The 18023-nt window shown below is 38.7% G+C and overlaps 4 protein-coding genes across 5 annotated transcripts in view; 1 reads left to right on the top strand and 3 right to left on the bottom strand.

The window, feature by feature from the left end:
- LOC139951513 (uncharacterized) overlaps nt 1–711 on the bottom strand; it is a 357017-nt gene extending 356306 nt beyond the window's left edge. Inside the window, exon 1 of the mRNA XM_071950443.1 lies at nt 324–711. Coding sequence (XP_071806544.1) covers nt 324–508 — 185 coding nt within the window. The 5' untranslated portion in view covers nt 509–711. The remainder of the gene's footprint in view (nt 1–323) is intronic.
- A 3449-nt stretch (nt 712–4160) lies between these two features.
- LOC139951279 (protein Flattop homolog) lies at nt 4161–10136 on the bottom strand. The gene is made up of 4 exons (XM_071950083.1): nt 10005–10136; nt 8515–8577; nt 7948–8205; nt 4161–6171 (listed from the first exon to the last, which is right to left on the bottom strand). Exons 1-4 carry the CDS (start codon nt 10029–10031, stop codon nt 6022–6024), a joined length of 498 nt encoding a protein of 165 aa, XP_071806184.1. The 5' UTR covers nt 10032–10136; the 3' UTR covers nt 4161–6021.
- Nucleotides 10137–10401: 265 nt separating this feature from the next.
- On the top strand, nt 10402–15484 carry LOC139951278 (eukaryotic translation initiation factor 3 subunit F-like). Its single transcript, XM_071950081.1, has 8 exons — nt 10402–10547; nt 11102–11172; nt 11340–11419; nt 11850–11987; nt 12490–12581; nt 13404–13540; nt 13948–14061; nt 14606–15484. The coding sequence occupies exons 1-8, from the start codon at nt 10433–10435 to the stop codon at nt 14696–14698; spliced, it is 840 nt and encodes a 279-aa protein (XP_071806182.1). The 5' UTR covers nt 10402–10432; the 3' UTR covers nt 14699–15484.
- A 134-nt stretch (nt 15485–15618) lies between these two features.
- Nucleotides 15619–18023, bottom strand: part of LOC139951275 (uncharacterized) — a 60019-nt gene continuing 57614 nt past the window's right edge. For both annotated transcript variants that reach the window (XM_071950078.1, XM_071950079.1), the window contains 2 exons: nt 17110–17242; nt 15619–16060 (listed from right to left, as the gene is read on the bottom strand). In XM_071950078.1, coding sequence (XP_071806179.1) covers nt 15943–16060; nt 17110–17242 — 251 coding nt within the window. In that variant the 3' untranslated portion in view covers nt 15619–15942. The remainder of the gene's footprint in view (nt 16061–17109; nt 17243–18023) is intronic.

Genomic DNA, 18023 nt, shown 5'->3' with positions numbered 1-18023 from the left:
TTTTAAAACATGTGTTACATTAAATTACATTTATCAAAAATAAAAGTATAATTTATAGGTTTTGTTTCTTTACACTGATGAAATGAGCTAGACACTTTAATAGCACTGCACTGTACTTTCCTCGTAGAACTACTGCCATAAAGTTTATGATAAACCAACAAACGTACAAGTTATACAACAAGTTCAAGGCCTCCATTGAAAAAGAAAATTAGTTGTTTACTTTGCGGTTTGCCACTAGTGACTTATGACTTACTCCACTCTCGTTCATTTATTTATTTTACTCTCAACTCAATCAAGCAAACTCATTGTGTGTTTTTACTCACCGAATGTTCGTCTGCACCATTCGTCTGACTCTAGTTCCAGAACTCTCTCCCTCCGTTCCATCTCCAGTAATTGTTCCAGCAAACACAAGAGTACATAACAGGAACTTAATCACCGTGTAAGAATTCAAACAACAGGGTACAACCCGCCGTGAAAGTTGGGGTCCAGCGACCCTAAAGTCAGCCATGCTGGGCCGGTAGTCACCCCCGAGCCTGCACGCTGAAAAGAACAAACTTTCCACTGACAACTTCAGAACTTTAAGTACATTTCCAGGGCTTCTTACATACAAAAATCCCACAGAATTCCTCTGTGTATGTAGTAACAGCTTTCCTTAGTTGTCCAGTCACTTTTAGAATCCGTAAAAAGAGGAATTTCCAGTGAAATTCGGGTCCAAATCCCAGCAAGTTGGGATGCGATCCGAGCACGTTGAAAAACACTCGTTGAATGATCCAAGATTTACACACAAAACCCTATTCAATTGGATCGTGTGCGTTGCGTGCGCGAGCACGAAATAGCAGTAAGTCAGTGGCTATTTCCTGTTTCACCACTTCAATTATTGTGGTTTCCCCCAAATCCCTAAGCTAAAGACCCGGTTTTCAGTTCACCACAGCAATGACAGTTTTCATTTTGTAACTAAACTCTCTACAGGTGTGCCATAAACAAAACCTTCAAGTCAAAGCAGGGGTTCTTTTCTTTTTTTAGGGATTTTTCTCTACGGGAAATAAGTCATTAGGCCTAACTTGTACAAGTTTCCCTTGAAACTTAAAAATATTATGACCTCGTAGCATTGGTGGGTCACGTTTGGGAACCCTGTTCTATTTTATTGGTTCCAGCTGCTACTTGTACTTGGACGATTTGCATAACTTTTATCAAAGCTGTCGGTGTTTGAAGTCTGTCAGATGTTGCACGGCAGTGACCCCCTACATAACACAGCCCCACTCTCATTGAAACCCGCCAAACGGCCACGCCCCAAAGGAAACTGGCCGGGAGAAAACGCGTAGCCATGCCCCACCCAAATCCCCCGTATAAAAAAATATTATGTTATTTCGAAGGGAAATACAAAATTTCATGCAAATCGTTTAGACTGTGGGTGTATTTTGTCGCATTTATTTCCTAAACGGCTAATTCCCTCATTGATTGTGAAACAAAATAATCATACAAAAGGGGTCACGGCTCCATTACATCGTAATCAGAAGTTAATCATCAAAAAGGTTACAATTTGTTTTACAATTGATGTCTTTCTAATTCACTATCCAAAAACATAAGTTGTTTAAATTAATTTATGGGTTTGTAATTCAGTATGGGGAAATTTTAGTGAGAAATTTCACGAAGATAGAGGATGACAGGGACTCAAACATAATACGACAGTGCGGGTTAATACTAAACTTGGCATGTGTAAACTTTACGAATTTGACCAATAATTTTACTTTTCTTTTGTACATAGATTACTATTCATTGTTTCCATAATCTAGTCCAGGGTTTAGTTAAAAAGGGAGAAACAGTTAAACCTCTTTACTTTTAAATTATGCGCCTGTTTATTTTGACTTCTGTTACTGCAACAATACTCACCCTTTACAGTATCCACCTCAAATCCAACTTGTCTTTAGGAGGCCTGTTTTTAAAAGTCCGTGTGAAACCAATCTGTCACCAGCGTCTACTACTGACCATCCGCTAATGTCATGTATATGACAGCAAATATCCGAAAGGTAATTTAGTTTTTTAACTGTTTGTTTACAACCGGAATAATTCTGTGGAGCGTGTAATACACCGTGGTCACACCGTGGTCATCTATAATATTATGTACGGTTCAATTTCAACCAGAGTTTAACTGTATGGTTTTCCGAGATAGCATTCCTATGAAATCTCAATTTATTTTTGGCTTCTTACAAAAATTGTCTGACTTGATCTCCCCAAACTTGCGGAATAACAAAACAAACCATCAAACAAACAAAGCGCTGAGGCATGTTTGTCACTCTGTAATTTCACTTCCCCTGCGTCCCTTAACGTTATAAATTGAATGTGGGAAAAAACATAGGAATCACATTTTGTTGGTGTCAAATCTGAATAAACAGGGCACCTGACACAAAAGGATTCCAACGATTTTATAAGTTATGTCTTTTGAAAAAGTGGGGGAAAAAGACGACCCCCCCCCCAACAAAACATGCCGTCGAAGTTTCACTAGAAACAGTTAGTAATGTTCGATTTTATGTTCAAGTCTATATTTATGTTCTTCTTGACTTGAAAACAATGTTTTATGATATATTTTCCATCAAAACATTACATTATTAATTAATTATTGGCATGGTCCTCATTGCATAGAGGGCATTGTAGCATGTTTATGGACGTTACTTTGTTGCCCAAGAGGGCGCACTATCACTTTAATGAACAAACTTTATAGACAAAGAGGGCGCCCTAGCACTTTAACGGTCACGATGGGTAAATGCAAAGAGGCGGGACAGCCGGGGTGGGGGGGGGGGGGGAGTGTATACTATTAGCTACAGCAAGTAATAACCTTTACCAATACATTATAACCTTAGAGATTGTTTTCTTTACAAAGCAAAGCTTCGTATAATGAGAGCATTGGATCGTTTGATGAGCTTTTTAATTTTATTTTTATTATTATATATATATATATATATATACAAACATATATAGGGCGCGATCGGTCAATCTGCGCGATCAACCGATCGCGCTGCGCTATTGAACGATCAAATTATGATCAATTGGTCGCGCAGCAATCGGTCGATCGCGCAACAATCGGTCGATCGCGCAATGACATCTTTGCGCGATTGACCGATTGCGCTACGAGTATTTTTTCCCGTTATCAGCGGATCGCGCAGGAAAGGCTTTGCGCGATCTACCGATCGTGCAGGAATGAGTTTGCGCGATCGACCGATAGTGCAGAAAAAGTTTTGCGCGATCAACCGATCGTGCAGGAAAAGTTTTGCGCGATCTACCGATCGTGCAGGAATGGGTTTGCGCGTTCGACCGATCGTGCAGGTAAACTATTCCTTGGGGCAATTTCTCAAAGCAATAAAATTCATAGCAGGACAAATTTTTAGTATCACCATAGTGATTTATATAGTGACGTCATACTACGATTGATTTGCAGTTACAAACAATGTTACATCTTTGTGAATTCGGCCCCTGAACATCAGCCGATCGCGCAATGACATCTTTCCTGCACAATCGGCCGATCGCGCAAAACCATTCCTGCACAATCGGCCGATCACTCATAACCATTCCTGCACAATCGGCCGATCGCGCCGAGCCATTCCCGCACGATCGGTTGATCGCGCATGTTCGTTGCCGAATGTTGCGCGATCGACCGATTGTTGCGCGATCGACCGATTGTTGCGCGATCGACCGATTGCTGCGCGATCGACCGATTGCTGCGCGACCAATAGATATTTCAATAGCGCAGCGCGATCGGTCGATAGCGCAGCGCGATCGGTTGATCGCGCAGATTGACCGATCGCGCCCAACATATATATATCAAATAATAAACCACAAGGGAAACTGACTGGGTACAATTTTAATTGATTTAGGATTGAACAAAGAAAAATTTACTAGAGCGGGATTTGAACCAACGACCTCCGGTTTAACGTGCCGGCGCTCTACCAACTGAGCTATCTAGCCCTATGTTGGTGGTCTCCCAATTTTGTCAATATCTTCTTTCGGGGGGGGGGGGGGGGGTGCCTGTCAGAAGCCATTAAACCGCAAAATATATATATATATATATTTTTTTTGGGGGGGGCGGCACACACTCTACATGCAACACAGGACACAATTATTCTTTGAGTCAAAGAACATAAGAACTTCCAAACAAATACAAGAAATAGATTATTTTGCTGGTTTTAATGTAAGACTGATTGTCTAGAAATGTCACATGAAACTAAACCCTTTTCAGCATTATTTTGTTGTCCTGAATCTACATGTATCATGAAATGTCAAACAAAAAACTGAATGTTGTTGATTTTGTTGTTAACTGATGATCAAACTTTGTTTTTAAAACTTTATATTTACAATATGTTTCAAAACTTTAAAAAAGCAAATGATTTCATAAACTGTTCTTGCACCTAACAGACAATACAGTACATAAATACTTTTTAAAGTTGAGACATTAACGACATTGAGAAAATAAAATAAAAATAAGGAATTTTCAAGTCATAAAAACTCTTGGCACATTGTGCTAATTAGCTAGACGATAATTTCAAAACATTGAATATGCTTATTTTTTCCCCTTCACATTTCATGATTTTGTTCCTGATGTCTTGTCTCAATTCTTCAACGATTATTTACTATACCTATCCTCTAACAACATTTATATATACACACAAATATTTTGCAAATAATAATGTAAACCTTGTTTGCAACCTTTTTTTAGTGAAAATAAAAGTCGGGTGACATGTCATGGCCATGAGCATTGCACTCAAGCTCTTCTGTCAATTTCACAAAACTCTTCCTAACTTAAGACTAATCTTAGGACTTAGGACGAGTCCCAACCCTGCACTGTAGCCTGCAGACCTTAAGACCTAGAGTTACTCGTCCTAACTCTTTGTGAAATCGACCCCTGGTGTTTTTGATCAGCTGAGTTGCCTCACCCTTCGTTGGTTATGCACTCAAATGCGCCCAGTACACCTAGCGATAAAAAAGGGGTTGGTTCTGTCTTTTCTCGTTTGATTGGCAGTATGTAAATAATTGGATCTTACATTTCAAACATTTTTCTTGAGACACCCTGGGTTGAAATAAAGCGATGCATAAGAACTGCATAAATTTTTCTAGGTTAATTGATTTTCTGTGATAAACTTTGTCCTCTCCACAGTGAAACACTACATAATTTTGAACCTTACATATTTCCCATACGTGATCGTATATTCGGTTTAGATTCATTAAGCTAATACAATTACAGACATGAAAGGCAAGTAATTATATTTCATCAACTCATTCCACTTATGAAAATACATAAAAATTATCTTGATTTACAGAATTAAATTTGAGAGTTAATCCATGGGCCAACCTTGAGCAAGTTCGAGTGCAAACTTTTAGCTGACCCGTGATTGACCTTTGACCAGCAACGTACATTTACATGCACAGTAATACATACACTCACTTGGAAGCCTTCAATCTCGGCCAAAATGCTTGGGCCACCCCCTGTGCCGTTTCCCTGACAATAAACATTCTCTCCCCGTCCCCCCGCTCAATGTTGACTGGAACGCAGAAGAAGACCGTGCAACAACGAGAACCAACCAGAGGGGGATGGGGGGGGGGGGGCCCAACTAGATTATGGCCGGGATTGTAGTCAACCATCAGTAACACGGTATTCAACACTCCATTGCCTTCCGCCTTATCGCTTTAGTGTCACTGGTTCCCTTCTGCGCTTTACACATGTTAGCATGGAACAGGCTATAGGAACCACAGAAGAAACCATAGTCATGAGGCTGGTTCCAAATGGTCGACCGCAGTAGTCAACCAATGGTCAACCAGCCTGGGTTCAAGTGCAAATGGTCAACCTACTGCGCCTTGAACACCCAGCAGGGTGGATACGTGCGCATTACAAGTCTTATTATTATTATTATTAACCTTAAGTTAACCATGGTGCACACTCAAACTTGCTCCTTAGTAGTCCAATCAAAATAAGGGATAGCCCATGAATATGCATATTAAGATTTACATTACAAGACTTTTTGATATCGTTTCTTATGCTAGTTGGGGTGATTTTGAAGCTGGTCTCGGGGAACCCTGTGTTGGTGACGGATTACACGGTCTGTCCTGCGGTGATTTACTTGGTGGAGTTTGGCGGGGACTGGCTAAGGTTTTCTCTGGACTCTTCCTTCTTGGACTCGGTGCCTGTTGGAAAAAATAAACAAGAAAGTTTAATAAATATGATGACTTTGAATGATGTTTAAAGGCAGTGGACACTATTGGTGTTTACTCAAAATAACTATCGAGATAAAACCTTTCTTGGTAAAGAGTAATGGGGAGAGGTTGATAATAAGTTATTGTGAGAAACGGCTCCCTCTGAAGTAACGTAGTTTTCAAGAAAGAAGTAATTTTCCACAAATTTGATTTCGAGACCTCAGATTTAGAATTTGAGGTCTCGAAATCAACATCTGAAGCTCACAACTTTGTGTGACAAGGGTGTTTTTGTCTTTCATTTTTATCTCGCAACTTTGACGACTAATTGAGCTCAAATTGTCACTGGCTTGTTATTTTATGCATGTTGAGATACACCAAGAAAAACGACTGGTCTGACACAATTACTAACAGTGTCCAGTGTCTTTCAGAATAGGATTTGAAACTTTGCATGGTGGGAGTGTAATTAGGCGAGGTTTGCTGTAGCACCGTGTGAAAAACTCTCTTTGAGTAGGGTTCTGAAAACATTGGTTCTTTTAAAGGAACACGTTGCCTTGGATCGGACGAGTTGGTCAAAACAAAAGCGTTTGTAACCGTTTTTTATAAAATGCATATGGTCGGAAAGATGTTATAAAAGTAGAATACAATGATCCACACAAGTTTGCCTCGAAATTGCGTGGTTTTCCTTCTACTGTGCGAACTAACATGGTCGGCCATTTATGGGAGTCAAAATTTTGACCCCCATAAATGGCCGACGTGTTAGTCGACGAGGTAAAAGGAAAACCACGCAATTTCGAGGCATGTTTGTGTGGATCATTGTATTCTACTTTTACAACATCTTTCTACCCATATGCATTTTATAAAAAACGGTTACAAACGCTTTTCAAAGACCAACTCGACCGATCCAAGGCAACGTGTTCCTTTAAGAACCAACATTACTCAAAAGACATTTACACATGGTGCTATCCTACCATTGTCATAATTTCTGGTCAAATAACTTTGGCTCTAAATTTCCTTTAACTCGGTACAACTCATAACAATTTTGCAACAATTTTGCATCAGTCAGTTTTGAATAAAAAAAACTGACCCGACTTGACCTTTTTAGATTAATAATAAATAATCATAATGTAAATTCATATAGCACTCATCCATGAAAACATGCTCCGGGGCGCTCAAGAATTATAAAGAAAACCTATTAAAATCCATGTACAGATTGGACTCAGTTCAAATAGAACGTGGAACCTAATCTTAGTTCAAGCCACTCCTGCTGTTTATATTCCTCAGTATACTGCAGGCGGAACAGGCATACTGTATGCTATTACTCATAACCTCAATAGAAGACCCTATCTCAACACAAACCGCTATCACTCACGAACACACAAATAAAACATTCAATAAAATTAAATTATCATACACCCTCTGCTGGTAGAATCGAGTCTTGGAAGCAAGGGCCTTCCTCAAACCTTGGATTGGGCTCCAGCTAAAAGACTCTGCACGCTGTGTAGGCAGTGTAAACCAGCTCGGCATTTAACCTGCTTTTTTTGGAGCAGCGCGTATTTAGCGATGGTTGGAACTTTAGCAGACGGAACTTGGAGCCTAGTAAAAGCCAGAGCCGAAGCTGAGGTTTGAGAAAGGCCCCTGGGGTCGATTTCACAAAGAGTTAGGACTAGTCCTAGGAGATATAAAAAATGTGTGGCTAGTCCTAAGTTAGGATAAGTAACTTGTCTTAACTCTTTGTGAAATCCACCCCTGAACTTTGTTGAACTGTACCTTTGCGACTTCCTTGACTGGCGATCCAGCAGCTTTCCTCATGTAATCTTCATGATCTTTCCTTCCTTTCACAATACCAACAGCAGCAGGGTCGGATCGAGCCATAAATGTTGTGACATTACCAGGAATCTTCAATGGAATATCCCATGTTCCTACAAACTTCCCCCATGGATTTTCTGAAGAGTGGGGCACCCCATCCAGAAGATGTCCTCTGTCATTTGCGATGATTTGAGTGAAGCCGTCAAAACGAGATGGCCGCTGGAAAAGGTACAAACAATATTTGCTGTTTATGACAACAGATTTTCCCAAACAATTTCTTCTTCGATATTTTGCGCAAGATTTGACTTGTTAAAAGCACTATTATAAAGAAGTTCTGCTTATAAAGTGCAATACATAAAACACTCTGCTTCGCAATAATTTTTTTCACAAGAAAAAAATATATTGAAGGATTTGACGGCGAGTTGACAGCACCAAACGAGTTGACATCGAGTTGACGGCAAGCAGTAGGACCCACTCTCGGGAATAAACTCATTACACAAATAGTTGACTACAAATTATAATTCTCACCTCTTTATAAGTATGGGGAAGCTGCCAGTTTTGAAGTCTTTTGCTGTCGAATGCTTGTTCATACTGTAATAAAATTGCAGTCCCATAATGATTACTTTAAGTAAACTTAGAAATAATCTGAACAAGTACTGTCAAGATGATGTAATTGCTAAGAATATTTTTAAATACTTCATGTGACAAGTTATTTGTTTAAAAAACCACCCAAGTATTTGTTGTTGTCGATAATTTAGAAGTTGACAATGGTTGAAGAACCATTTACTTCATTTTTCGGCTACGGTCAACGAAAACACAATTGTACTTGTACGTAGGGTTTTAAAGGAACACGTTGCCTTGGATCGGACGAAGTGGTCTATAAAAAGCGTCTGTAACCCTTTTTTACAAAATGCATATGGTTGGAAAGATGTTTTAAAAATGGAATACAATGATCCACACAAGTTTGCCTCGAAATTGCGCGATTTTCCCTTTTACTGTGCGAACCAACACGGTTGGCCAATCAAAAATTTGCCCCCCCCTGAATGGCCGACCGTGTTAGTCGACGAGGTCAAAGGAAAACCGCGCAATTTTGAGGCATGTTTGTGTAGATCATTGTATTCTACTTTTACAACATCTTTCTACCCATGTGCATATAATAAAAAATGGTTACAAACGCTTTTCAAAGACCAACTCGACCGATCCAAGGCAACGTGTTTCTTTAATCTCCAAAGTGCTGTAGTACTAGGCTTTTAGAATTTTTGAATGTCGGTCACTTCGTACCCAAGCCACTTTGTACCCAAGTCACTTCCTACCCAAGTCATGTCATACGTGAATGAATTGGGTACGGCTGTTGACACGAAGGAAACAATTTGTAACGAAACCTTCGTTATTTTTGTTTCTAACCAAAGTTGAGGATCCTGCCAGTTTTTTTTTTTTTTGTATTACAGCAGGAGGGTACGCTCACTCGCAACTAGAGCTGAGCATGGAGGTAGAATTAGCTTACATTACAGAAAGCAACAATCAATGGCCATTTTTACACTCTTGTTACGACTCAGCCTCAGTTAAGATAGAATAGGTAGAAATACAAATAATTGGCATTCCATTGGTAAAGTTTTCACTGTAGGGTGAGTGTAGTGTCAGCAGTAAATGTTGGTTGGTGTTACTGTTACAATTAATAAGTGAATGTGTATCGGGGGATCCTTGGCCACACAAGTAGGCCGGGGGAGCGGGGAGGGGTGTAGCCCACCTTTGTGAGCTGTTAATGGCTCCGCTTTTAACATCGGTCTCATCACTGTCACCATTGATGAGACCGATGTTAAAAGCGAAGCCATTAACAGCTCAACAACAAGGTGGGCTAGGTACTAGAGGTAGGAGGGGTGTTGTAAAAAAACAAATTTGTTGTTGAAAATACCAACCATCTACAACGTCAACGTACCCAAAACAGTAAAATACTCGACAAATTTGAGTTTACTAGCTACATACAATTCTACAGATTAATCATAATGCATAAGCTTTACCTGATTTGCACTGAAATGCGCTGCCATTTTGAGTTCAAATGTTCACAAATTTGTTGTCTGTCCAAAACACTTCCGTAAACAAAACATGTGCGTGCGAGAATGTGCACAGAGAATATCCACAGATGTAAACAGAGAGTGCCGTCATGGATACGAACCTTCCAACCAATGGGAGAAGACAATCTAGTAAGTGCCATCTAGTCGTTTTGAGAAAGCTACACCGATTGGTTACCGTCACAAAAGAAAATAAATATTCATAGAAATTTACTTTCGACTAATCACCGATCTTTTATCATTGTTGACCAACAAAGAACAAATGAAAAACAACATTTGATTGGTCATTGTGTATTGACGTAAAATTTTGGCCAAGGTAGGTGGACTCCTAAGATCACAAGAGGGCGGGCTGTACATATTAGTCATCAGAACCCAAGATGGCGGCAGTTTTACCGAGGGAATGCCATGTGCATCCAGTAGCTTTATTCAGCATTGTAGACTCTTTTGAAAGAAGAAATGACGAAGCTGCAAGGGTGATTGGAACTCTATTAGGTAAGGATAACTATTCTGTTTTTGTTTTGAAACGTTGATTGCTGAAAAAGAGAGATTTTGAGTGCCATATGTTGATACTTTGTCCGTGCCACATCCGTCACTTCCCGAAGCTTTCAGCCGTCCATGCGCGGCGATACATACAGTGGCTGTTCACGCACCGTGTTAACGATTTTCATGGAGACAACTCGACCATGAATATATTGTCTGTTTTTTGAATTGTAGTAATGCATATAAATGAGAGACTATTCACGTTTGTTATAATACCATAATTATGGTTGATACTGACGTTTGTTACCGTTTTGACATGTTTTTCATGTTTTTTTTATATTATTTTTTTTTTCTTTTTCAATTATTTTTCTCCTCCACGACCACATTTTATGATTGAACTTGAAGAAGGAGATCCATAAACCATTTTGACCCCTTTCCCCTTGTCTTATGTTACAATGTTGGAAGTGTGTGGGAAGATTTAAACCATTCCTAACCAATTAAATTTAATTGGACAAAGAATACACTTTCAACTTGACAACTGACAAATTAATTGATTTTATTTTCAGGTACAAACATCAACGGAATTGTTGAAATCACAAACTGTTTCTGCGTCCCACACAATGAATCAGAAGATGAGGTAAATTAATTATTTTCATTCAAATAAAACTTGCATAAAAAATGTAGTTCAAAACTGTTTTGAAATGTTTTGGGACTCAATTTATTGTAAATAAAATATAAACTGATGTTCTCTAGAATTGTTTCAATAACAGAAGATACAAGTTTGTTTAATTCTTTTTTATTTAGGTTGCTGTTGATATGGAGTTTGCAAAGAATATGTACGATCTTCACAAAAAAGTCAATGCAAATGAGACCATTATTGGATGGTAAGTAAAAAGTGTTGGGGGAAAAACGAAGGGAAAAAAGGAGGGGAAAAAAAGATGAAAAAAGACAAGACAAAACAAAAAATAGTTCTTCATAGAATCTGAATTATATAGTCGGCAAAACATCCTAAAAGAGACCATCAGGATGTCAGTTTTAGACATGGGAGGAAAACCCCTATATGGGAAGAAAACTACGCAGTCAGGTAGGGAACGAAAAAACAAATTCACAAGCAAGGCCGGGTTAGGATTCGAACTGGGGTCCACTGAGGTGAAAGGCAGGGAAAGAAACAACTAAACCAATTATTACTGACCAAGACATTAATTACCTGTATGCTCTTCCACACCACTTAATATCCAAGTGAGCTAGTATTAATGAAGTAAACGAGAGTTACATATCTTTCTGTTGATTGATTGACACTATTTTTCTTTGTAGGTATGCAACAGGAGCAGATATTTCAGACCATTCTCTCTTGATACATGAATACTATTCCAGAGAATGTACCAACCCCGTTCATCTTACCATTGATACAACAGTCACAGACTTTAAGATGTCTACAAAAGTCTGGATACGGTAAGATTAATAAAGTCATTGATTGATCTCAAAACAAGTCTGAATTCTTACAGTAAAGAACACTCCACTTCAGAGTTTCTTTAGAAACAGGTCAGGAGAACAGACAAATTGGCCAGTGTCAGACTTGAACCCGCTCCCCCTGGAATACCAAATAAGTTCACCAGATCTTACGTTGTTGAGTTTCCATTAATGCAGTTATCTATAGCTCTGTGTGGTCGATTTCATTCATCAAACTCTTCCTAAGTTCGGATTAATCTTAGGACTTGGGACGAGTAAAGTTCTGTATCCAAAGACGTAGGACGCATTGAACCCATCCTAAGTTAGGACGGGTTACTCGTCTTAACTCGAGATAGGATTAATCCTAGCGTTTCGTGAAATCGGCTGCAGGTTGTCAATCATCAAACATTGCATACTGACCAATTGTTACACTTATGAAGTTTGAATCTTCTTTATCATTGATTTAATAATTTCCTGTTTGATTATTTGCTATTCCTATTTACAGACAGACAATGGGTGTACCCGACAAATCTAAAGGGACCGTATTTACCCCTATCAAGATGGTCCCTGTATGTCATCAACCGGAAAGAGTTGGATGTAAGTAAAGAGCATTGACTCCCTCCAACACTGATAGCCTAAATGTCAGTCAGCTCCCCGGATAGTTCCAGTTTTGTTGATTCATGCTATAATCAGAACCTGAATCTCTTTATAGTGTGAACATAATTTCTTCCATTGGAAAATCTGCAAGAAATTGCAGTTTCTTAACTCTTGATATAAAAAAAAGAAAGAAAAAAAGTCGATTCAGATTGGAGTTATTAATCCCATGAAGGGATATAAAAGCACTCGCTTGAATGTAGTGAAATCTCACAGCTGCGACTTCTGATAATTTTTGTTAATGGCCAATTAGGTTAAATATTGAGTGGTGTGTTCAAATAAACTTTGCTAAGTCTTTTTTTTTTAATGTTTTAAGCACAAGTCATTCTTAAAGGATTTGGGTACTTTTTCAAAATGTCCATAGATTTACATTAAACTTACGCGGTTCGAGGATAATGATAGTAGAAAGCTTCCCTTCAAATATTACTTACTGAGGTGCTGTAGGTTTTGAGAAATGAGTAAAACAATGTCATGAAAGTACGTTTGTAAATGATTAAAATAATTTTCGTCTCATGAGACGAAAATTATTTTCATGACATTGTTTTACTCATTTCTCAAAAACTACAGCACCTCAGCACGTAGTATTTTTAGGGAAGCTTTCTCCTACATTATTATCTTTAAACTGTGTAAGTTTAGTGTAAATCTGTGGACATTGTGTTTTTGTCCTTCAAAAGTTACATAGACCCTTTAATAAGGTTAAATCTGATATTGGTTTGCATTATATGATAGGCGTACGACTAAAAACTTTGTGGTTTTATTTTCTAGTGGATACTTTAATTCGAGGACAAGCTTCTGGCCGCCGTACGATGGAAACGGTTTCTGATCTTCAACACGTCGGCAAAGCATCGGCTAAACTCCAAGAGATGATTGCCATAGTACTTAGCTACGTTGATGACGTAATGGTATGGTTTGCCCCAACTTCCTTCTGGGCAACATTTTAGTAGTCGGAGGGGCGTCTTTAGCTAACACTGATTTAGATCTTAAGGCAGGTTTATTGTCGGTCGCGCGACACAGTTTATAGTCATCGCTGAGGCCTAAAAACTGTGTCTTTTTATGATCGCGTGTCCGACTATAACTCGGCTGTTAACATCTTTCTCTAAATTTCCAAAAATAAGTAAGTTATTTGGGGTTCTATTAAACAATAATAATAATAGTGGCTTCTTACATTTAAATTACGAGACCTATTCCTTTTACATAGCACCATGTAATGGGTTACAAGGTGCTGTAGCGTTATGCGCTGCCAACCAAAAGGAAGATGTCAATTTCTTAAGAGCAATTATGTTAGTATTTGTTTTTTGTTCGTTTACAGAGCGGCAAGATTGCATCCGATAACCAGATTGGCCGTTTTCTGATGGATCTCGTTGCCAATGTTCCTAAACTAGACCCAGAAGAATTTGAGAGAATGATCAACAGTAACATGAAGGTAAGTAGCGGCCATCTTTGTTTGATTCCCTGCAGCAAGCTGTATGGTACAAACTGTGAATCTCACTACAGTCAAGGGCACCAGACTAAATGGTTTTTTTCTTTTTACAAAATTACAGCCGTAACATTTGATGTATTAGTGGTCAAAATGTGTAACATTTCTCACAAGAGAACACAAATATTGGATGAAAATGTACAATAACTTACTCTGTTTGCTGTGCTGTTTGTGCTTGTCATGCGGACAGTGCAAAGTCTAGTGCAGAGTCTACCCCATTAGTGGCACCCAGACATATAATGTTGCTCCATCGTGTCCAACAGCAAACTGAACCTAGTAGGGTACTACAGGGGCTTTTATAGCAAGTGTGTTTTGAATAAAAATAAGGCTTAAGGTAGATTTCCATTCATGGTTTCAGTTGAACGAATAACCAAATCAACCCCAAATCAATTTGTATTTGATTCACAAATGTCAGACATGGTTGATTATGCATGTTGGTTGAAGTTGACTTTGTCTAAATCAAGTGTTTTTTTTTCTCTCTCCATTTCAGGACTTACTGATGGTGGTTTACTTGTCCAACCTTGTCGAGACCCAGCTAAATCTGAATGAGAAACTCACCCTCATCGCACAGACTCACCCATAAGTAGAAGTAGTATCTTCCAACCCTACAGACAAATGGACTATTCTATTATAAAAAAGGGATATTCAGAAAGATTAGTTCCACATGAAATTGTGTTTATTTAACAAAAGTACCTGGCAGCAAAACTTTTTGAAAAACATCTAGATCACAAATTTAAGTTTGACGTTTTTCATTTACTCCAGTGACTTATTAGTCAGTTATGTATTTTGTTACTGAAACAACTATGTACAGAGTTTAGACTGTAGTCTGAAATCAAGTCACGTATTATACTCATGAGTAATTATTTCTTCATGTGGTGTTCTACCAAGCTTGGTTTGGGTGTAGTGTGCATTTTGAAACAAGACTATACTAAAAAGCAAAGATACAGCCAGCAAATTAATTTCTTGTAATGACTACAATAATTATTTCTACTGTAGGTCATAATATTTATTATTTACAAGCTCAAGAAACACTGCAGTTCCACATCATAGCAAAATATAAAAACAAGAAGAAATGGGGAGAAATAAAGTCGGTAAAATAGAAAAACATTTTGCTGAATCCATCATTTCTATTGTTGGCAACTGATTTATAAACTGCTCCAAGCCAAAGTAATTCCACTTGGTTTTCCTGGAATAGAAGTTCGAAATTTACCTCAAGAACAAGATTGTTTTGTCACTTACTTGATCTTTAATTGCTAAGATGTTTCAGGATTTTGAGTTAAAAGACCTTTCATAAATAAAATGTATGTATTTTGGTTTAATAGTTGTCCACAAAGAGAAAAGACAATAAAATAAGCATCATGTAACATAACTTAGTTATCTGGATCCTAATTTCTACATAACAGATGTGCTTCGTGCTTTTTCAAATAAGAAAACCATTGCCTTCTGCCTTTTTGCTATAGTGTCACTGGTTCCCCTCTTAACTGTACACAATAGCAAGAAACAATGCTATTGGGACCGTTGAAGAAACCATGGGCTCGAGGCTGGTTCCAAATGGTTGACCACAGTAGTCACCAATGGTCGACCAGCCTGGGTTCGATTGCATTTTGAAGTCGAGTCGACCTTCCGCTTTTTCGTTTAAGTGTCGATGGTTCCCCTCTGCGCTTTACACATGTTCGAATGGAACATGCTGTAGGGACCATTGAAGAAACCATGGCTCGAGGCTGGTTCCAAATGGTCGACCGCAGTAGTCGACCAATGGTCAACCAGCCTGCGCTAGAGTCAAAAGAGTCAAACTTGGTCATTGTTGGAGAGGTTTTAATTTTCTACCTAAATACCTAGCTGTCGAAGTCTGGTTACAGCCACAGTCCATTTATCCATCCATTGTTGCAGACTAAGGTCATCTAGTTTGACCCATGGAGTAAGTTTCTGTGCTGGCTGCTCCCACCTGAAATTAAAGACAAAAACAATTGAACATCAGCATATAATAATAATAATAATATAATAATAATGCATTTATAATGCGCCATCTATCTAGTGTACAAGACCCTATTCCGAGGCGCAGAACAAAAAAACAATACATACAACAAAAAAGAAACATAGAACATAATACAAAATTATACAATGAATAATCTACTGTCAAGACATGTAATGAGCTAAGTTTAAGAGGATTTAAATAAATGAGTCTTAAGCATGTTTTTAAACAATGGAAGTGAACTACAGCGCCTGATGTTGTTAGGTAAAGCGTTCCAAAGTTTGGGAGCACAAGTGGAAAAGGCACGATCGCCATATGATGAGGAAGTCCTAGGAATAGTTAAAAGGGACTTAGCAGAAGAACGAAGAGTGCGAGAGGGGGCATAAGGTACAAGGAGATTTGCAATATAAGACGGAGTCAAGCTGAACTGAGATTTAAATGCAATAAGTAGAATTTTGAATTGAATTCGTTGTCGAATGGGTAGCCAGTGAAGTTCCTGCAATATAGGTGTAATATGATCATGTTTTTTAGATTTTGTTAAAACACGAGCGGCAGCATTTTGTAAAAGTTGTAGTTTGTGGAGCTGGTGTTCGGTAACTCCGTATAATAGGGAATTACCATTGTCAAGGCGAGAAGTGACCAAAGAATGAATGATAGTAGCAGCAGTTTTATGTGATAAGGTCTTTATACATGTGTTTGTATCTGACAATTACAAAGGCCAAAAATTTTAACTTTTCCCAGTCAGTTTTCCTAGTGGTTTATTATTTGATATCTGAAATAAGAAGTCGCATCCCCTTTAAGGTGATTCCCTGGTTGCCGCTTCCCAAGTTGTATCGTAAACTTGGTTGTGATCCCTGGCAGTTACAGGTTGAATGACTTCTGACTCGCACCCCTTAATAAAGATATTGACAAAATAGGGAGACTGCCGGTAGAGCGCCGGTCAGTTAGTTTGGAGGTTGTTGGTTCAAATCCTGCTCTAGTAAATTTTTCTTTGTTCAGCTCCATATCCTATCTTGCCTTACCAAGCAGTAAGTGAATCCTTGACTGTGATACAATCAGACAGACAATCCGTCGATTCATCTAGTCTCGTTTGTAACATCGGAAGAAGTTGTCTCAAAGCTTCCTCATCATGACTGGCAACTTCTCTTGTCAGGGCTACAAAAAAGAACATAGAAAATGCATGTTGAACCACAATAATTTTTTTTTTAAAAGTATCGGTATATGCCTCAAGCAAAAACCAAACGAACTTACGAAGTAACTATTTATTAAAAAGAAATTGTATAAAAAGAAATTGTGGAAGTGTTGGCTCTGAAAAGAGCTGGGCTCAAATTCATGTCTCTGTTTTACCGCGAGTACTCCACCTTACTAGACATTCTTCCCTTACAATCCTTGTGCAGAAATTCATCACTTGCACCGTAAAGGCCGGTTCATACTTCCTGCGAATGCGAAGCGAATTTGACGTGGGTTTGATGTCACAACCCTCCTTTCACAGCGATATTCGCAAGTGAGTTGAACAAAGTTGAACTGCTGCGGCTTATTTGTTGTGAATTTGTGACGTCAACATTCGTATCGCATTCGCATTCGCATTCGCAGGAAGTATGGCTAAGTGGAGAACGTTGAATGCAAGAGCGGAATACGGCGGTAAGCAGAGCCAGGAAATTTGGCCCTGGTGTGGTCCCAAGGTTTCAAACAGTATACTCAGCTCGTCTCAATTCTCTTGAAGACAAGCACAGTATGATGATAATAATAACAGTTAGTTTTTATATAGCGCTTTACGCCTCAAAGCGCTTCCAACATTATTACCCCTGGCCATGACTGTTCGAAACGTTTGCAGGTGGGATTTGAAATAACCATGAAGGGAAATAAAGGTAACTGTAGATTGAAATTTTGTATATTCCAAAGGTCAAAGTTCATTACAAATCCATCAGACAGAAAT

The sequence above is a fragment of the Asterias amurensis genome, chromosome 19, assembly GCF_032118995.1.
Source record: "Asterias amurensis chromosome 19, ASM3211899v1".
Classification (NCBI taxonomy): Eukaryota; Metazoa; Echinodermata; class Asteroidea; order Forcipulatida; family Asteriidae; genus Asterias; species Asterias amurensis.
Note: the sequence above shows the minus strand (reverse complement) of the source record. Positions and strands in the feature narration are given on the sequence as shown.